The 21,294-nt window shown below is 38.5% G+C and overlaps 1 protein-coding gene across 7 annotated transcripts in view; it reads right to left on the reverse strand.

Annotated features, from left to right (window-relative positions):
- ppa2 (inorganic pyrophosphatase 2) overlaps positions 1–21,294 on the reverse strand; it is a 40,588-nt gene continuing 19,294 nt past the window's right edge. For 3 of the 7 annotated variants that reach the window (XM_073928043.1, XM_073927997.1, XM_068215156.2), the window contains 11 exons: positions 8,273–8,337; positions 8,087–8,125; positions 7,955–8,008; positions 5,671–5,790; positions 5,494–5,580; positions 5,044–5,170; positions 4,833–4,960; positions 4,661–4,749; positions 762–831; positions 636–675; positions 1–563 (listed from right to left, as the gene is read on the reverse strand). In XM_073928043.1, coding sequence (XP_073784144.1) covers positions 541–563; positions 636–675; positions 762–831; positions 4,661–4,749; positions 4,833–4,960; positions 5,044–5,170; positions 5,494–5,580; positions 5,671–5,790; positions 7,955–8,008; positions 8,087–8,101 — 753 coding nt within the window. In that variant the 5' untranslated portion in view covers positions 8,102–8,125; positions 8,273–8,337 and the 3' untranslated portion in view covers positions 1–540. Of the gene's footprint in view, positions 564–635; positions 676–761; positions 832–4,660; positions 4,750–4,832; positions 4,961–5,043; positions 5,171–5,493; positions 5,581–5,670; positions 5,791–7,954; positions 8,009–8,086; positions 8,126–8,261; positions 8,338–8,640; positions 8,865–21,294 lie in introns of those variants that run through there. The other 4 variants (XM_073927838.1, XM_005159884.5, NM_205662.1 and 1 more) reach the window with 4 other exon arrangements.

The raw sequence follows: 21,294 nt of genomic DNA on the forward strand, positions 1-21,294 counted from the left end.
TGCAAAACAAAAAAAAGTTTATTTTTAAAGAATATGATCACCAAACATGGCCTTTAAAACTAAACACAACCCTAACCTGCAACAGTTGGTCTGATTGGTTTGTTTGTTGCAACCAGCTGCCGTGAACACTTCTGAAAACAAATACTAAATGTGTCCTTAATAATAAACATTTATTACAGTCTTACTTAGAAACTCAAGTTGCAAAGACTGTTAATAATTCAAACTTCAAAGTATGAAATGTAACATGATTTTGGCACTGAAAGAAATGTATTTTGTAAATATGTAAATAGCAATAACCATGTACAGAAACAATCTGCAAAAATACACAAATGATTGGTAAGAAAATACACTTCATAAGTGATCAATTATTTACAAGTGCTTGTTCCTTGTACTAATAAATTAAGCAATGTTTTAAAAATAAAACATTAATAAAACAAAAATACAGAGTACATTACACAATACCCATGTAATGGCAGCTTTTGCTCTTTTCTATCTTCTTATGATCGTAATCACTTCACAAATATGAAAAGTTTGTCATTTTTAGAGGAAGTGCCACTTGTCCACTGCAAAACAGAAACAATAAAGCTAAGTAGTTTGTAAATGTGAAAATAATGATAACAAAGTGCAATATTTACCTTCAGGAGATACAGGAAGGGGTTCCCCATATTCTGCGGTCTACAACAGCAAAAAAGTATTTGTCTTTTGTTTCCAAAAATGGGAAAAGGTAAAGAGTCAGTATTAAAGGAGAAAAAAAAACTCACAGTTTCAACCACAGCACTGGCTTCTTCATCACTACATTTGAAGGGACTATCGCACAAGGACGAGTTTTGACTAAAAAAAAGGACAACATAAATACTGTCATTATAAGCACATCAAAATGTCAATTTAACAAAGTCCATTAGAAGTCAACCATGATCGAGCCGACATTTTCAATTCTATTGCCAGAGAACTTCTCTCCCTCACGTTATTAAAATCAACTATCAATTCATTTGTAAAATCCCTATTTAACTAACGAACCAAAAACCCAACATATGCTATCATTTCAAGTAGGGCTGGATAATATATAGTTATCGCATTGTGCACATAATTAAGTTAACAAAACATTTATCATTTAAAGTGTTATCATCATTTAAGTCAGGTTAAAGTATTCAGGCATAAGGAATTACATTTCTCATTTAGAAAGATTGGTTGTATTTATGTATATACACGATGAAGACTATACAAATGTTGTATTACATTGGAAAAAGGGCTGAACAATATATCATTTGCGCATCAATAACACAAATGTATGTATCCGCAATAGTCACATTGCAGGATTATATAGGATTTAATAAAGATTAAAAGATAAACATTTATTATTATTTATGCAATTATAATTCTTAAATTTCTGTACTTGAATACCATTAGACTTCCCAGAACAACATAAATATGTTTATTACACTTATTTTTGATCTGACACATTTATATTTGCTTGGAATTTATTAGGATATTTATCTGGATTATATGATTTATTTTAGAGTAAAAGATAACAACATTATTATTTAAAAAAATAATTTATGCAATTATGATCATGCTATTTTACATTTGACTGTTCAATTTCTGTACTTGAAAACTGTTAGACTGCCCTGAAATCTATAAAGCGCTGTTTATTTGAAAAGTTATTTTTGCTTTTGATTTATTATAATGTATGCAGATGAACTGCACAGAAAAAGACTAGATCATCCCTGTCTTGAAATCTTTCAAAACAGAGCTATTCAAATCATCTACATTTTACATTTACATTTAGTCATTTAGCAGACGCTTTTATCCAAAGCGACTTACAAATGAGGACAAGGAAGCAATTTTCACAACTAAGAGCAACAATGAATAAGTGCTATAGGCAAGTTTCAGGTCTGTAAAGTCTAAGAAGGGAAGTATTAGTATTTTTTTTTTTTTTTTGGTACAGTTAGTGTGATATTCAGAGAGGCAATTGCAGATTAGGAAGTGTAGTGGAGAGTAAATAGTTGAGTTTTTAGTCGTTTCTTGAAAGTAGCGAGTGACTCTGCTGTTCTGATGCAGTTAGGGAGTTCATTCCACCAACTGGGAAGATTGAGCGTGAGCGTTCGCGAAAGTGATTTCTTCCCTCTTTGGGATGGAACCACGAGGTGACGTTCATTCACAGAACGCAAGTTTCTGGAGGGCACACAGATCTGCAGAAGTGAGAGCAGATAAGAAGGAGCAAGGCCAGAAGTCACTTTGTAGGCAAACATCAGAGCTTTGAATTTGATGCGAGCAGCAACTGGCAGCCAGTGCAAACGGACTAGCAGTGGAGTGACATGTGCTCGTTTAGGTTCATTGAAGACCACTCGTGCTGCTGCGTTCTGGAGCAGTTGAAGAGGCTTGATAGAGTTAGCTGGAAGCCCAGCTAGTAGAGAGTTGCAGTAATCCAGTTTGGAGAGAACAAGAGCTTGAACAAGGAGTTGAGCTGCATGTTCAGATAAGAAGGGTCGGATCTTTCTGATGTTATAGAGTGCGAATCTGCACGATCGAGCAGTTCTAGAAATGTGGTCAGAGAAGTTTAGTTGGTCATCAATCGTTACTCCAAGGCTTTTCACCATTTTGGATGCAGTAATGGTTGCCCCATCCATCTGGATTGAAAAGTTATGGTGTAGAGTCGAGTTGGTAGAAACTACAAGCATTTCCGTTTTCGCGAGGTTCAGCTGGAGATGATGATCTTTCATCCAGTGTGAAATATCCAACAGGCAGGCTGAGATGCGAGCTGGAACCGAGGGATCATCAGGATGAAAAGAGAGGTATAGCTGGGTATCATCAGCATAGCAGTGGTAGGAGAATCCATGTTTCTGGATGACTGGTCCTAGAGATGATGTGTAGATGGAGAAGAGAAGTGGCCCAAGAACAGAGCCTTGAGGTACCCCAGTGTTTAGATGCTGTAGGTTGGACACCTCTCCCCTCCAAGACACCCTGAATGACCTGTCAGTGAGGTAAGATCTGAACCATTGTATAACAGTGCCCGCAACGCCCAGTGACTCAAGCGTAGATAGCAGGATCTGGTGGTTGACAGTGTCAAAAGCAGCTGACAAGTCCAGCAAGATGAGGACTGAGGATTTTGAGTCTGCTTTAGCCAGTCTGAGATCCTCCACGACCGAGAGCAGGGCAGTCTCAGTTGAGTGGCCTTTCTTAAAGCCGGATTGCTTGTTGTCCATGAGATTGTTTTGAATAAGAAAGTCCAGGACTTGATTGAACACTACTTTCTCCAGAATCTTGGCCATGAATGGAAGCAGGGATACTGGTCTGTAGTTTTCAAGTAGCGTATGGTCCAGGTTGGGTTTCTTTAGCAGTGGGGTTACCCTAGCCTGCTTAAATGAAGTGGGGAATAAACCAGAGTCAAGAGATGTGTTAATTATGTGAGTCAGTGTTGGTATGACTGCAGGAGAGATGGCTTGCAAGAGATGAGAGGGAATGGGATCGAGTGGACAGGTGGTTGCATGGCTAGATAGCACGAGTTTGGACACCTCAGACTCAGAGAGCTGAGAAAAAGAGGTGAGTGTGTGTGGTGTTGGTGTTGTATCTTGCGTGTTTGTTGTAGGTGCAGCAAATTGAGCACTGATTTTTGCAGTTTTGGTGCAAAAGAATGTAGCAAAGTCATCAGTAGTAAGTGTGGAGGATGCGGGTGGAGGAGGAGGATAGAGGAGGGAGGAAAATGTTTTAAAAAGTAGGCAAGGATTAGTGGCATTGTTGATTTTCAGACGGTAATATGTCTGCTTTGCAGAAGTAACCTCAGCTGAGAAAGAGGACAGAAGAGTTTGGTATGTTAAGAGCTGTGCTATGTTTGCTGTGCAGAAGAGTTTGGTATGTTAAGATCTGGTTAATTTATATTTATATTACAATAAATTTTGCGGTAAAACAAAATATTGCAATGTCAGATTTGTCTAATATCGTTTAGCCCTAATTGTAATATTAAATTTGTGTATCTGAATATTGGTCGACATGCAATTATAATTATTCAATTTCTGATTTTTTTTTTTTTTTTGTAGATACACTCCCTTACAAAATCATCTCAACGCATCTAAAACTTTGAATTCTTTACAAATACACCTATTAATATCATCTGGTGAAATTGTATTCAATATTGTAATATATGTCTTAGTAGAAAAATTAAATTTATCAATATCAGTTTTTTCCAGTATCCTAATATCCAATATACTATTTCTTAATTTCAAGTCTATTTGTTAGTGAAATAGGTATTTTGAACTTTGACATTTTAGTAGTAATTAAATAGTTAAATTTGATAAAAGTAAACATCGGCCAAATATATTAGCCCCCAAAACACTGGTATCATGCATCAGTCATTGGTTGCCCTGATTTCTAACTTTTACTCTTTTAGCATTGAGTAAAGTCAAAATACCATAAATTTTTTTCAGATCACAGCAGGGACATAATTGTTGTAGAATGTTGGTGTAGTTCTAGTTCAATTTAAACTGTTCAGTTCAGTTGTTACTAGACAAATGTCAGTTAAAGGACAATCTACTGAAGAGCAGCTATATAGCCCCATCAAGCAAGGCAAATCAAGTGAAATCAGCCCCCCCAAAAAACGTATATTGGTTGACCTCTGCAATTCAATGTTATTAAATAAATCTGACATCAAAAATCTCTCACTTACCAAACTATTTCATCATCTTTCATCTTTTTTCGCATCACCAACGCTTTCCAGTAGCTATGTGTTGATTTTATGACTTCTATGGCAAAGTCCTAATATGATAATAACAACAAGAACATTAGATGACTGATCATTAAACTGATTTACACATCACTTTCATAGTCAATCTACTAACCTTATCCTTAAACTGTCCATTGAATGCAAACTGGTTTTCAGGTTTTCCATCAGGTACTTTATATTTTTTAAACCAATCCACTGTAGCCTCAAGATGTCCCGGCTTAATCTTTCTCACATCCTCAATACCTGTTAATGACACACCATTTGAGACTACAGTCATAAATGAAGACAATACCTAGAGTATATATAACCCGTTAAAAATGACCCACTGTTAAGGCTTGATGAATCAGGGTCCTCTACATTGATGGCTATTACTTTCCAGTCAGTCTCTCCTTCATCTATCAAACCCAGAATTCCAAGAACTTTAACCTGAATCACCTGCCCCGTAACACACACCTGAGACAGAGATTAACAGGTGTCAAAATTAAAGAGATTTAAAACAAAAAGTTACCTGTGTTTGGGGGGAAAATTATATATATATATATATATACACAAACACACACACACACACACACACACACACACACACACACACACACACACACACACACACACACACACACACACACACACACACACACGCACGCACACATATAAAATATGGAAGCTTATTTTATATATTTAATATATTTTTACAACTTTAAATCGTAAATATATAATAACTTTTATTTTGTAAAACACAAACTGCATTACACATTAAACCATGCAATTTTACCAACCTTGGAGCCAATCTCGCACACATCTATTGGGTCATTGTCTCCACAGCACATGGTTTCCTTGTCAGTGTGCTTGGGATCTTCCCATGTCTTCACATATTGGCAAAACATATGAAGAACATAAAAAATTATATTCACAACAGCAGATTTTTATTTATTTTTGCAAAAACAGAACATCACCTGTGGAAGTGCACCATAGTTCCAAATGTATCCTTTGTGTGGAAAAACATTAGCTACATATCGTAGCTTGCCTTTCTTTACATCTTGCCTGATTGGGTTTAATGGTTCCTTTGTAGCTATCTGTGGAGAAAAAAAACTAGTCAACATTCAGAAATGTGACACTAAATCACTTACTATTGAATTGAATAACACAATATAACATACTTTTGTTTTGCTCATCAAAACAGTTTTTTTTAAACTGTACATTTTATTGATAGATGTTGCACTTAATACTGAACTTACACAACTTAGATATTAGGCTATATATCTATAAAATATATATTAATATATCACATTACTATACATATATAACATTTTATAACATTATTGTTCCAACTAAATAGTTCTACTAATCTAATTTAATCTAATTTCAAGAATTAGATTCATTGTTAAAATCCACCCATCTGCAAAATCAAGCCAAAATCAGACACTATGATGAAAAACAATGATCAAAAACCTCATTCTAGATATTCAAGATTTACTTTTGTTTTTGTTCATTGAGTTTTTCTTTCCTGTTGATGCTATGCTAATGCAACCTTTGGGTCCATTCTTTGTAGCTCGCTTAAACGATCTAAGTTGATTTAGCAGATCCTGGATCTTTTTATATTGATAACTGATCTCTGGCTAATATGATTCTTCAAACAAGTTCGCGAATCAGATTAAAAATGTCAGGATGAACTGATATGAGATTGCTGCGTGCGTTTTGAAGGACAGATCTATCGATCCTTGAAATCACGATCTGCAATGCAATGTTTGGCTGATGGCACAGCAGCATAATGACATCATTTGATTAATATTCAATTATACCAAATTCGCTTTAAATAGTTTGTTAAAAATGATACGCAGTAACTTTCCACCTTTGTTGTGAGCTGCAGGCTTTACACTTTCATGACTTAAAGAGTATTTAGCAATTTGTTTAGTTTTACATTTAAGAGCGGATTTTCTTTACAGTATTAAAGTATTTATGTTTCTTAATTGGCATAAGGAAATTTAAATTAATTTTGTATCAAGCATTTTGATATTAGTAAAGGCTTCTACAACTTTTGCAAAGCATCAAATCACCGGCATATTAGCTGTCAAAACATGTGCATGACTGCATAAATTATTATTACTTTATACATTTTAAAAAAAGCACCCTGTTTTTGTACCTATATTTCAAAAGGCAGATTGCATAAGTTTTATTTATATATTTATATAAATATAATTAATTATTTAATATAAAATATTATTAATTTTTATAAATGATAAAATTATATATCATTTTTTAAAAACTATTTTACTATTTACCCAAGTTTATATAACCTATAGCAGGGATGGCCAACCCTGTTCCTGGAGAGCCACCTTCCTGCAGATTTCAGTTGCTACCCATATCAAACACACCTGAACCAATTAATTAGGACCTGAACACCCCGTGATAATTACAGGCAGGTGTGTTTGATATGGGTTGCAACTGAAAGCTGCAGGAAGGTGGCTCCCCTGACCTATAGGTTACTACTGTAAGAAAATATAAGAATTCAATACATACTTTTAGAATCACCTTTGCTTAAAATGACCCGATCTAATCCTGTTTATACAAAATAAGCCTGCTCCCTAGCAGGTTTGAGCTACCAGAGCGATTGCTATGACAACAACTCTCAGATGAGTATTGAAAAACGAAACAATCCTGGATTGTGTCAAATCATCAATAACCAAATCAAGCTAACGGAGTAATCCACGTATGAAGAACAAACCCCTGTACAGGGAAGGAAAATTATCAAAAAATTTGGAATAATTACATCACACACTGTGGTGATGACACACGTCCTTTAGTAAAAGTGCTGCTGATATGGGCTAATTTGTTACAATGAAAACTGATGATACAGACATAAAATGGTGACACAAATTTAAAATCTAACTTGCATAATGTGTTATTGAAAATCAACCTTGCTTTGATAAGAGTAATTATCAAGTGTAGCTTTTGATTAAACAAGCTACTTTTAAATAATAATGTCATATTTTTAAACATTTAATTGCATGCGAATGACTGGACCCTTCTCCTAGATGTTTTAGATGTAGTGAGAAGTGTGACAAATTACCTAATATAACGACAATCAAGTTGAAGTGGATAGTTTTGTTAAATGGATTCTGTTATCAATCCCTCATAACATTACCAATTGATAATATTTTAAACCCAAGAGTATTTATAATTGGTGGGCATGATTTTTACCATGTCTCAAGAATCAATGATAAAAAAAAATCTACTTACCTCCATCTTAGCATTTGACCAACGAGGTACTTCCACGACCATATTAAAAATTATCTGTTAAAGACAAAAATAACATTGCCATATGCTTTACAATAATGTCCTGATGAATGGTGAATGGTTACAATAACGTACCCCATTCATTTTCATTTTCTTTGGTGGAACAACACAGTCCTGAAATTAGACATACAATGTCATTGAAAAATAAGAGTAAAAACTGCCAGTTATCTAGATTACAAAAAAAGTTTCTAAATGAATTATTAATTTATTTACTAATGGAACTGATATGAAGTAGGCTGCACATATTTACATTATGCTAACCTGTTCATCAGCAACATACAGAGGGATGTCATGGAAGGGGGATATGTATTTCCCATCTGAAGTTTCTGCAAAACAAATATTGTAATATTACTAATTTAACAATGTATACATTTAAATGGATCCGAATGTATCAATAAAGAAGTACTTTTTTTTAGATATTTCTGTATAAGACTTCTTTAATAACGTATAAAAACAATAATTCTACTCCTTTGCTCTTTCACTTCCAGGAATCTCCCGCCGTTAGCCCTAAGAAGCGAGGTAACATGTTTTTTTTTTAGCAATAACCATTTCAGATCAGAAAATGTGGAGGACCTAAAAGTATGTTCGTGTTTGTAGATGTCAGTCAAGCACGTGAAGGGCAATCTTACTTAAGTAAATCCTGTAGTCAGTCGAGTTTGGACGTCCTCTCTGCTCTGTTAAGTAATGCACCATTTTTCTCATATGAACGGAAGCTGCAGAAATTAAAGACTTGCTTTTTCGAGAGGACTGTGTAGGGATAAAAGCAGCAGAAAACTTCGTCGCAGTACGAATAATAACTGAACACATTATTTACATCCACTCACATCGGTTCCTGATTGTTAGTGAATGTCTCACACATTCATCGTCACAAAATCTTTTAGTTGTTCCATACTGCCACCTATCGTCACATGAACGTAATTTACAACAAAGGAGAATGACCCTAATGGAAACCATTTGAAAGATTTTTTCCTTGGAGGACAGAACACTACATGATTTGCTTAAGTTGTAAATGCACGTGGCCTACATATAGTTAAACACATGAAAGTGAAGCAACTGCAAATGTTTTGGTCTTCTGTGCAAAAAGTGCATGTGACATATTCTACACGAACAATTCTGAAATGTATCAATAATTAGGGGAACTTTTAACAAAACTTTTTTGGACCTCTACCTATAAAGCAATAGATGATAAATTATAAAATAACAAATGAAACAATGAAATAGTGATACAATAAGTAAAAAAGCAGATGTTCAAATTCCAAAGCTGAACCAGTTGTCAGGTACATTTACTTTCAGATATATCCATCTGTGTGCAGGGGAAATCTTTCACATCTTATGTTTATCCTTCTTGTTTCATCATTTAACCAACTCCAGTGGTGCAGTAAGTTAGAAAAATAACATATCCAAACATTAAATTAAACAGAATACTAGTGTAAAATGAATTAAGACACCAAATAAAAATTAAACAAATAAATGGCACCATGGATTTCCTGTCAGGAATCACTTTATTTCCATGTTTGTTTGTTCTGTTTCAGCACATGGCTTTATCTTTGCATTTACCATGTGCTTTTTTCTGCAGTGGACTGCTAATTAAAAGCCATTTTCTCATTAATGCAAGCTTTCTTTGGCGGCACTTCAAATCAGCCTGTTGAGTGCTCTCTACTGCCCCACTCCATTGATTATCAGTGGTCAGTCACTGTAACTGCAAATTAATTTCCTCTGAATCCAAGATGGCCGACAGAAAGCCACACTCAATAGTATCTGGATGCAGCCTTTATGATGCAAGCTGAGATTGCATCACTCAGCGATGCAATGTCAGACACAATGCACTCAAGGGAGTGAGTGATGTCACTGTGATGGGTAGGGTTAGAGGAGAGGTTAGATCAGCGGATTAAAAAGAATTGGATGCAGCTCAGATTGCACTGCACTGAGTCTGCAGCCAGACCCCACTCGCCACACTTGCTGACAACTAATGTCAATCCTTATGTTTCAGAAGACCCCACAATATATAAAAACAATACGATCAGAAAAACATCTAAGTAACAATATTATTATTTTATTAGTCTTTTTTTTTTTACATTCTATTTCAAATAAGTAAACCAAAGATGCTTCATTTCATTTTTTCTGACAACAAAGCACCTGAATGCAACAATCATTTAATCCCAAATTCAGGGGTGGGTAGTAGGCCTATAAAATACTTAACTATGCATTTTTTACAACCAAGTTCATATATGTATTGTAGCGAACAGGGTGCATTTATTTTCAAATTAGAATGGGCTCCACAGAAGAGTCAATCTCTCTAGAAACCCTCATAACACATAATATTCATTTATTCGTTTTCTTGTTGGCTTAGTCCTTTTATTAATCTGGGGTTGCCACAGTGAAATGAACCACCAACTTATCCAGCACTTTTTTACGCAGCGGATGCCCTTCCTGGGAAACATTCACACACACTCATACACTACAGACAATTTAGCCTACCCAAATCACCTGTCCCACATAGCCTACCCAATTCGCATGTACCGGAGCACCCGGAGGAAACCCACGCGAACGCAGGGAGAACATGCAAATTCCACACAGAAACGCCAACTGACCCAGCCGAGGCTCGAACCTGCGACCCACCGACCTTCTTGCTGTGAGGCGACACTACAGTACCTACTGCACCACTGCGTCACCTACTAACTCATATGCCATCTTGTAATATTTCCCCATATTCTCATCTTCCCAAAGTCAAAGTAAAAGCCATGGAAAGATTGGGAACTAAGCTTACAAACATTTTCTAATATAGAGAATATAAAACAAAAAGGCAATAGATTTTAATCAACACAACTTTCCAAATCCTAAAAGAATTTTAAGATTAAATGGATTATGATAAAAATTAAGATCCAACATTAAATAATTAGAGGGTGGGCCCATTTATCTCTCACTTTTTTATTTATACTCACCTGAATAGATGTCACCTTGACATTGTTTTATCAATAAAAACATTTGTGAGTCATTGTTACAACAGTTAATTGTAGTGGAAACTAATATTGACTAAGGTCAGCAGTCACATTACCTCACTTTTTCCTTGATAAAGACATCCTTAAGTAGGTTTTCAGTACCATCAGCTCAACATAAACTATTAGATAACCGATCTGCTACTTGTGTCATCACCCTACACATCTTCTTGTTTCACTTTGTACCAGGTCTAAGGAGTATAAATATAAATATAAAATGTATTTTTCCCACATTTTTCCAATAGTATCTGGATGCAGCCTTTATGATGCAAGCCGAATTTGCATCACTCAGCTATGCAATCTCAGACACAATGCACTCAATGAAGCGAGTGACATCACTGTGATGGGTAGGGTTCGGGGTAGGGTTAGGTGAGCCCATTAAAAAGCATTGGATGCAGCTCAGATTGCACTGCACCAGGTCTGCATCCAGACCCCTCACCATTTTCAGCTATTATGACCCCTAATATATTTGTGCCTTAGCCGTTGTTGGGTTCCTATACAGTTTAGAAGGGTACTAACCACTGGATGGTGTTACTGAGTATCCCTGACAGTTGATGACATGGAATCTCACATCTCCTGTACACTTTTGCATATAGTTGCGTATAGTTCTATCTCTAATGGACCCTTTTCACAAGCCTGTTATGATGCATTTCATGGTCATTCGCATCTTAAATCTTTTAAGTTTTTAATATTTAGATTTGTTTAAAATATTATAAACACTTATATGCATTTATGTATGTATTATATAATCTTTGCTTCAAATTACAAAAAAAAAATTAACAATTGTGTGAGGTGTTTATAATGCAGCGTCTATGGGAGAGAACAATAAATTTTACGTTTTTCTCTCCTCTGGCTGCCTTCATCAGTCTCACACAATATTTTTTTTTCTCTGAAAGCCTTGATAAAACCATCGAAGAGTTTTTTATTTATTATTTCAGCAAATAAGATTGTAAAAACATTTTTTATGTACTCTCCCATTCACTGCGCTCTTTTCCTAACTATGATGACTTCCGCTACAGAGAAACCTGGAAATGTGAAAAGGGTATAGCATACATGACAATTCAGCTGTATCACAGTTGCTCTCCCTGGATGATACCTAATTTTGAAAATAAAATCAGCAAGCTCAGCAACACAATGATGGCGGTATATATATAATGACATGGTGGTATATTTATCCACCTTATTTTTTTGTCTGTTCCCATTCATGGTTCCCTCACTAGAGTTGGGATAATCTCATGAGACCCTCTTTTATCATGCTGTCTACTATGAAGGCTGTTGTTAGCATTTTCACTACTGCTTAAGATGGTTGCCCTGTTGCAAAAGATCTAGCCCAATTGCATTATATCCAATGATTAACTCTTCTGTAAGCTCAAATTGTTTTTTTCTACCAGCAATAGCACAAACAGCTCTGTGCTGGCTGCCCCAGAAGATTCAAGATGGAACTTCAATCTACCTACTGAAAGAGTTGCCCATCTTATTTACAGGTTTGCCTGTTAATACATCAGGTCTTAAATTCTCCTTTGTCTTTCATAATTTTACATAAGAACATCAAATACTTTCTTAGTTCTCACTTCATCACTTTCTATACTTTGGGCAAAGCATAATTTACAGTAGGTAGATCCCTCCAACCTGTCTCTGTTACATGAAAAGTGTACTAGAAGGATCCAATTTTGCATTTAAAAATACTTTATTGACAGTCAATATAGCACGTGAACAAGTCCAAAAACAGAAAATAAACAAAAAAAGATAAGATATCCTGCACAAACAGGGATTGGGGAAACAGACAGGAACAGAGTAGCTCTGGGTGTCAGAGGGTTCTCTCCGCCAGCCCTGAACACAGACAGAGAGCACATCAAAATTAACAACGAACTGACACGAGACAAGAGACGTGCTGTCCAGATATAGCCGAGATAATGAGTCGCAGCTGGCTAATCAGGATAGCAGGATTCCACATTGCATGTGACAAAACACTGACGTAACAGACACACGTGGAACACCAAAATAAAACAAAACAAAACCATGTGACCAAACAGACACTCGGAAGTACGCACAGACCTACAACTGTGACAGCACCTCCTCTCCTATGAGCACCTTCTGGGAGCACCAGAGTAGGCGGAATAATGGCCGCATAAAAAACTGGCTTCAATTTGGAAACATGAAACATAGGATGTATTTTCCTGTGTGCTGGAGGAAGTTTGAGGCTGGCTGCCACCAGACTAATTATCTTGGTGACAGTGAACTGGCCAATAAAATTTGGGTGCGAGTTTATTACATATGGAACGCAAGGGAATATTCTAGAAAGCTACACTTTCTGACCGATGACATAAACGGGAGGCTTAGACTGGTGGCAATTAGCTTTACCCTTGATGCGCACACCCACTTTGAGGAGGGTCTGTCTGGCCTTGTTCCAAGCGTGTTGGCACCTCTGGACAAAGGCGTGGGTGGAGGGGACCGCGATTTTGGTTTCCAGACTGGGAAAAGCAGGTGGCTGAATACCTAAACTACTCAAACGGAGACAGGCCCGTAGCGGACACTGGTAATGACTTGTGGGTGTACTCCACCCATGGAAGCTGCTGAGTCCAAGAGGTGGGATTCTGAGAAACCAAACATCGCAACATACGTTCGAGGTTTTGGTTGGCCCTTTCAGTTTGTCTGTTAATCTAAGGATGGAATCCAGAAGAAAGACTTAAGCTGCGTCCCAAATCGCATACTTATGCACTATTTTACGCCATTTTGTAGTATAAATAGTGTAAGTAGTGTGTTCACATTGAAAACTCTCAAAATAATACGTGCACTTTAATTACCCGGATGATGCACTCATTCAGCCGCTAAAATGAAGTGTGTAATGATGGACACTTCACGCACTCAACGACCGCAGGTTTGCTTACGTAGCGGAAGGGGCGGAGCTATCTGACGCACATGTTGAATAACTTTATTTATTTTGGATGGTGAAAGCAAAATTCTCCTACAAGAGTGATTATAGCGCCTCCCGATGGTGAATGTGGTTATACTCACGGCAGGTATTACTTGATAATTCAGTCGTTTATTTCACTGATTTGGCAACAGTCAAACGTCATCAGGGAAACGGTTTGAATTTCCGCTTAGTAAAAACACATTAGTGTGCCATTTGGGACAACACTACATACATATACTATCCTGTTGAGTGTGTAAGTGCATAAGTACATAGTGCATGAGTGCATAGTGTATAGTGTGCCATTTGGGACGCAGCTTTACAGTCGCCCCCAATAAACGACAGAATTCTCTGCGGCATTTAGAAACAAATTGTGGCCCCCTGTCAGAAACCACATCCATCGGGAGGCCATGAATGCGAAAGACATGATTATTGACAGCATCCACTGTCTCTCTGGCTGAGGGTAATTTGGGCAGAGGAATAAAATGAGTAGCCTTCGAAAACCAGTCGACAACGGTTAAAATGACCGTGGTGCCAGCAGATGGCAAGAGACCTGTGACAAAATCTAGCAAAATGTGCGACCAGGGTCTTGAAGGCACTGACTTCCCAAGTTGGGAAATGTAATTCCCGGGGGATCAAGAGTTGATTTGCGGGAGGTTGCGGGAGAGTGGGTGCCTAAAGTGCATGGGTGGTGAGTGAGGGAAGTATCTGGGTAGGGGCGTGTGCGTGCGAGAGTACCTAAAGAGCGGTGAGGGTGAGTTGTGCGCGACGTTCCTAAAGAGCGATGGGGGTGAAATGCGCGCGATGTACCTGAAGAGCGGTGGGAGTGAGTTGCGCACGACATACCAGAAGATCGGTAGGGGTGAGTTGCGTGCGACGTACCAGAAGAGCTGGGAGGGATGCGGTGGAGAGGGGTGTGTGATGTATATATAGACCGAGCGTTAGACGCGCGATTTCCGCGAGATTGTCATTCATTTGCGGGCATCCGGGAGTCTATGCATTTGTGGGATACTCCTGCAACTTCTGGGAGACTTGGGATGTCTGGAGGCTGAAGGAGCCCAGGAGCGAGGGCGATTAGAATTCTTAGAAACAACACAAACAGAACAGGCCAAAATAAACTCACGTATGTCCCGAGCCATAGCTGGCCACCAGAATCAATGTTAAACCAAAAATAAAGTACAACTCACCCACGGATGACAAGTAACTTTACCCCTTCCAAGGAGAGGCACACTTTACTCTTAATCTCCCATGTCACAGCAGAAATAAAAATCTTCTGAGAAACAATGGGCTCAAGAGACATAGTGCGCTTAGAAACATCAAAAAGACGGCATAACGCATCGTGTTTGATGTTTTTAGAACCCAGTTGATAAGAAATGGTGAAATCGAAACGTCCGAAAAATAGTGCCCACCGAGCCTGCCTTGAGTTTAGTCGTTACCCCTTCCAAGGCGAAGCGAATCTTACTCTCAATCTCCCATGTCACAGCAGAAATAAAAATCCTCTGAGGAACAATGGGCTCGAGAGACGTAGTGCACTTAGAAACATCAAAAAGATGGGATAACGCAGCGGGTTTGATGTTTTTAGAACCCGGTCGATAATAGATGGATAAATTGGAACGTCCGAAAAATAGTGCCCACCGAGCCCGCCTAGAGTTTAGTTGTTTGGCGGACTTGATATATTCCAGGTTCTTATAATCGGTCCAAACCCCCGAACCCTCCAATCAATGATGCCACTCCTCCAATGCGAGCTTGACAGCCAACAACTTTTTACTACCAATGAGGCAATTACATTCTGTGGGAGATAATCGGTGTGAAAAAACGTGCAAGGATTCATTTTGCTGTCCGAGGATGCTCGCTGGGACAGGATAGCTCCAACTCCTACCTCTGATGTGTCAACCTCCACCACAAACTGCCAGGACGGTTTAGAAGCCACAAAAATGCGAGCTGAAACAAAGCAGCCCTTTAATTTTGTGAATGCAGCCTGTGCTGCACTCTGACACCTGAAGGCAGTCCTGGAAGAGGTTAAAGACGTCAGCGGAGCTGCAAACTGGCTGAAGTTGCAAGTAAAACGCTGGTAAAAACTGGCTAAGCCCAAAAATCTCTGAAGGGCCTTGCGCGTTTCTGCGATTGGCCAATTTACCACAGCTTAAACCTTCTCTGTATCCATGCGCACTCCCTCGACTGACACTATGTATCCTAGAAAAAGAACAGACAGTGCATGAAAAATGCATTTCACCGCCTTGACATGAAGCCCATTCTCTAGCAGCCTCTAAAGCACTTGCCTGACGTGTTGTACATGTTCCTGGAGAGATTGTGAATATGTTAAAATGTCATCCAGGTAAACATAAATGAACTGATCTATCATATCTCGCAACACATCATTAAAGAGTGCTTGGAAAACTGCAGGGGCGTTGGAAAGCCCAAAGGGAAGTACACAATATTCAAAATGTTCCCTGGGAGTATCAAAAGCTGTCTTCCATTCGTGTCCCTCTTTGATGCGAACCAAATGATAAGCCTTGCGGAGATCTAATTTCATGAAACAAGATGCCTGAAGTGATAAGTCTTATGGGCTTGGTGGAGTGAGTGATAGTAGGAAAAGAAAGCCCGCTGAGGGCATGTACTGCGATGGGTTGGGAAAGGGAAATAACAGGAAACTTTAAATTAAAGGCAAAACTAGTGTCAATGAAATTTCCCTTAGCTCCTGAATTAATAAGGGCTTTAACGCTCTAAGTTTCTGAAGCCCAACACAGAATAGCTGGCAGTTGGGTTAAGGTAACAGACGGTTTATTTAAATTCATCTCACCCATGAGTAACCTTTTACCTACTGATGGGTGTGGTATTTTACTGGACATGAGGCCACTTGATGTCCAGTTCCTCCACAATATAGGCAAAGTTCCTCGCTCCTACGTCGACGCCTCTCCTGTACTGAGAGACGGGACCTGCCCAACCGCATGGGTTCCGGATCAGTGGTCCCAGCCTCCGTAACAGGAAAATCGAGGACCAGTTCAGAGGGTGCACTCAGTTGGACATGCGTCTCCCCTATGCAGCAGACGGGCATCCACTTAGATAGCCAGGTCTATAAGACCATCAAGAGTCTTGGGCAGGTCCAGAGTATAAATCTCATCCTGGAGACGCTCCAACAACCCATTAAGGAACATGTCCCATTGCGCCTCCTTATTCCAGCCGCATTCCGCAGCTAAGGTCCGGAACTCTATGGAGTAATCCGCCACGCTTCGAATTTCTTGGCGGAGCTCAGCAAAAACTCTCGTGCCCTCTCTCCCAGAGGCTGCGCGATCAAAGACCTTCTTTAATTCCTTAGAGAACAAATCGAAGGAGGAGCAGCAGGGGAGTTTTTGTTCCCACACGGAGGTCTTCCACAACGCGGCTTTTCTGCAAAGGAGTTTAGTCACAAAGCAACCTTGAAATACTCAGTGGTAGACAAAGATGGTTGGAGGGTCATATATAGGGAACACTTGGACAAGAAGGATCGACACAGCTGTAGTTATCCGGATTAGCAAGACAGGTCAGGAAGGCGAGGTTCAGGTAGACGGCTCATCGCTTCTGGTCCTGGCGTCGGGTCTGGAGATGGTGCAGCTTCCTGTGAGACCACTCCGGCAGTCATTTGCTGAACTTGCGTGGTGAGTGCAGACATTTGACCTACCAAGGTCTGAATAGCTTGATTGGTATTAGCCAATAATAGTTCCTGCCGGTCTATCCTGGTGTTAGTGTGGTTTACAAGATCAGTAAATTGAGCTATACTTGCTGGATCCATGTGTATAGTCAGTTTGTTCTGTTACATAAAAAGAGTACTTGAAGGATCCAATATTGCAAGTAAAAATACTTTATTGACACAGTCAATGTAGCATGTAAACAAGTCCAAAAACAGAAATTAAACAAACAAAAGATAAGGTATCCCGCACAAACAAGGATCGGGGAAACAGACAGGAACAAAGTAGCTCTGGGTGTCAGACGGTTCTCCATGCCAGCCCTGAACTTCATGTGACAGAGAGCACATCAAAACTAACAATGAACTGACATGAGACAAGAAGCGCGCTTTCCAGATATAGCCAACATAACAAGTCGCAGCTGGCAGGCTAATCAGGATAGCTGGACGCCAAATAGCATGTGACAAAACACTAATGTACCAAGCACATGTGGAACACCAAAACAAAACCATTTGACCAAACAGAACCCTCAGAAATGTGCACACACCTACAACCGTGGCAGTCTAACTATTGCATTTTCTTGCTGTTGCAGATCTTTTTTTTTTTTTTTTTTGTAGGTCTACTGCAATTATGCAATCCATGTGTCTGAATGCTCTACAGAATTTTAACATTACCCTGCTGACCAGATTTGGCAATGGTGTGTGGTCATGTTGGAACCGGAAGGGGCTAAACTCAAACACTTCCCACAACATCTGGTAAATGAAATTGTCCAAAATCTCTTGGTATGCTGAAGCATTAAGAGTTCCTTGCCCATCCCCTAAAAACAACTCCATTCCATAATCCCCATCCAACAAACATTTCACTTGGCACAATGCAGTCAGGCAAAACCATTCTCATTTTGTCAGGTAGAAAAGCATGATTGGTTACTCCAGAGAACACGTCTCCACTGGTCTAGTGTCTACTGGCCTGTTTTAGACCATTGCCTCTGACACTTTGCATTGAATTTGGTGATTTAAGGCTTGGATGTCGCTGCTTGGCACTTGTCTTGAGGTAATTTGAAGACCCCATGTATTTTACATATCTGTATTTTTTGACTTCAGATTCGCCACACTGCCTCAACATGCCAAGACTCCACTGATTTTAAATGGCCTGCTGCATTGTGGCTGAGTTGCTGTTGTTCCCAACCATTTATCAAAGTAGTTTGCATGCCTAGATGCTTGATTTTATGTACCTGTGGCCATGGAAGTAATTAGATCACATGGATTCAGTGATTTGAATGGGCTTCCCAAAGCTTTTGGCAACATAATGTAACTCTTGATTACAACTATTATGAATAGCAGCTATGCTAATTCTCATTATTATTATTTTTTATTTATTTATTTTTTTTTTGCTTACTCTTTCTACTTCAGGAGGCCTTTCCAGAGGCATCTAGAAACTGTGCAACTCCTGATGAAACCAGTTCCAAGACCTTTGAAGAGGTGATACCAATTTGCAAGGACTTTGAGTACAGCCCAAACTAAGCATACAAAATTATACATTCATTATCTTTTCGGCTTCGTCCCTTTATTAAACTAGGGGCGCCACAGCTGAATGAACCGCCCATACAAAAATATGTTCTTGATTATTCTATTGACCAGATCACCTCTTTGCAAAAAGTATATTATATTCATACTGTAGGTGCCACTGCTTTGAAAAATTGAATTGTTCTGATTAAATATATTATATGCATATGCTTAATATCTGTAGAAACCACCCTGTATACTGCATCTTTATCTTTGCGTTTTGGAGTTTTAATGTAATAAAATGTACGTTTTGTAAAGCTGCTTTGCAACAATATATATTTTTTTTAGAAGTTCAGGTGTGCTATGATGTATAGTTCTGTTCTAAATATGAACATGTATTTTCTCACCTTAAATTAACAAAAAATTGTGAAATACAAACTCTGAATATTCATTGATGAAGATATTTGCTGGTTGCAAAAATTCAGCTGCCAAAGTTCTTACCAGGTCTAGAAAATATCACCCCAATTTTATCCTCCTTACACTGGCTGCCTGTTAAATTCCATATTGATTATAAAATATTGCTTCTTACCTATAAAGCTTAAAATAATCTAGCTCCTGTTTATCTAAGCAACGTTCTATCTCGCTACAATCCAACCCGCTCTTTAAGATTTCACTCAGGGCTTCTGGTATTACCCAGAATATCAAAGTCTACTAAAGAAGGCTGAGCCTTCTCATTTATGGTTCCTAAACTCTGGAATAGCCTTTCTGATAATGTTTGTGGCTCAGGCACACTCTCAGTTCAAAACTAGATTAAAGAACTATCTTTTTAGTAAAGCATACACAATGCATCACATAACAGTATGATGCATGAGTGTGCTCCATGCAAGTGAATGGGCTTGACAAACCACCTGTAGAACACAATCCTTCTGTCTTTTAGCACCAGACATTTTGTTAGAAATACTCATATGCTTCACATGTTTGTTTCAATGTTTATTTATGCTAATAATTTTCTTTAATCCCTATTTCCACCTGGGGATACTCATTCCAAGACCTCTAGAGATTATGCAGCACCCTTGATGCGATCCAAGACCTGTGAAGAAATGATTCCAAGGTATCCATAATCCTGGACCAGGCCGTACCCTGAGCTGATGCTGTGGCGGTCATGAAGGAGCAGAGACCATGACACTGATTCCTGAAAGACCCCAGTGACAGACGAGTCCCGCATTGATCTGGTAGGCAAGCCTGATCACCCACCAGTAACCTATTCACACTAGCAGTTCTCCACAATGAATGTTCAGTGTTCTTCATCCTCCGGTGCATAGACTGCAGCTCTGTACAAGAAGATTTGCCAGAGGAGAAATGGTTGTGCCCAAGTGAGCCTGCTTTCTGTCAAGGTATTTTCCTTCACTTTCATCAATTGGTGAAGTTTGTCCCCTACCACTGTTGCCGCTGACTGGCTTGGTTTAGGACTTGTGGAGCTGCGCATTTATGGATTTGCTCTTCAGTGTTTGGACTTTCAGAAGTGAAATCTAAACTACACTGAACTGAACTAAACTGAATTTAAATTCTTAAAACTGGAATGACAGTATCAATTTATAATCTTCTATGTTAAGCTGCTTTGACAAAATCTACATTGTAAAAGCCCAACATAAATAAGCATGATTTGAATTGAATTCTACTTATGTTGTCACACCCTCATCATTATAATATGAAAGTTAATTTATCTGCATTTTGTTTGTTTTTTGCTTATCTGCACATAAGCCGCGGGATATGTAGGAAGTATCACATAATTATGATAAGTACATTTTCTCACACCGTTATGGCTGGCAATCTAAGATTGGCTACATTCCGATTCTAATATTAAAAATTCCAAAAATATTGGTCAGTAAATGTCTGTCTGCTTGACAAATCATGTTCTCGTCATATGCTCAAATAAAAAAGCACTCCTGTGTGCATGTGCAGTAAACATGTTTTGTATTATGTATGTGCACATGGTGAAGAGTCACTCCCGTCTAAGCAAACCTGAGACATAATTAGCATTTTTATATACTGTTCTGTATATAAAATCAGTATGCTACAGGAGAGTGTGCTGTGTTGTAAATAAAGCCATGGCTGAAAATCCCTTCAACTTCATCTCCTTGTTGCGGTGATCCACAAAAGTGTCCTAGCAATGCTTTTGCTTTATAATAAATAAAACACAGCTATTGACCAA

This window comes from Danio rerio, chromosome 1, assembly GCF_049306965.1.
Source record: "Danio rerio strain Tuebingen ecotype United States chromosome 1, GRCz12tu, whole genome shotgun sequence".
Lineage (NCBI taxonomy): Eukaryota > Metazoa > Chordata > Actinopteri > Cypriniformes > Danionidae > Danio > Danio rerio.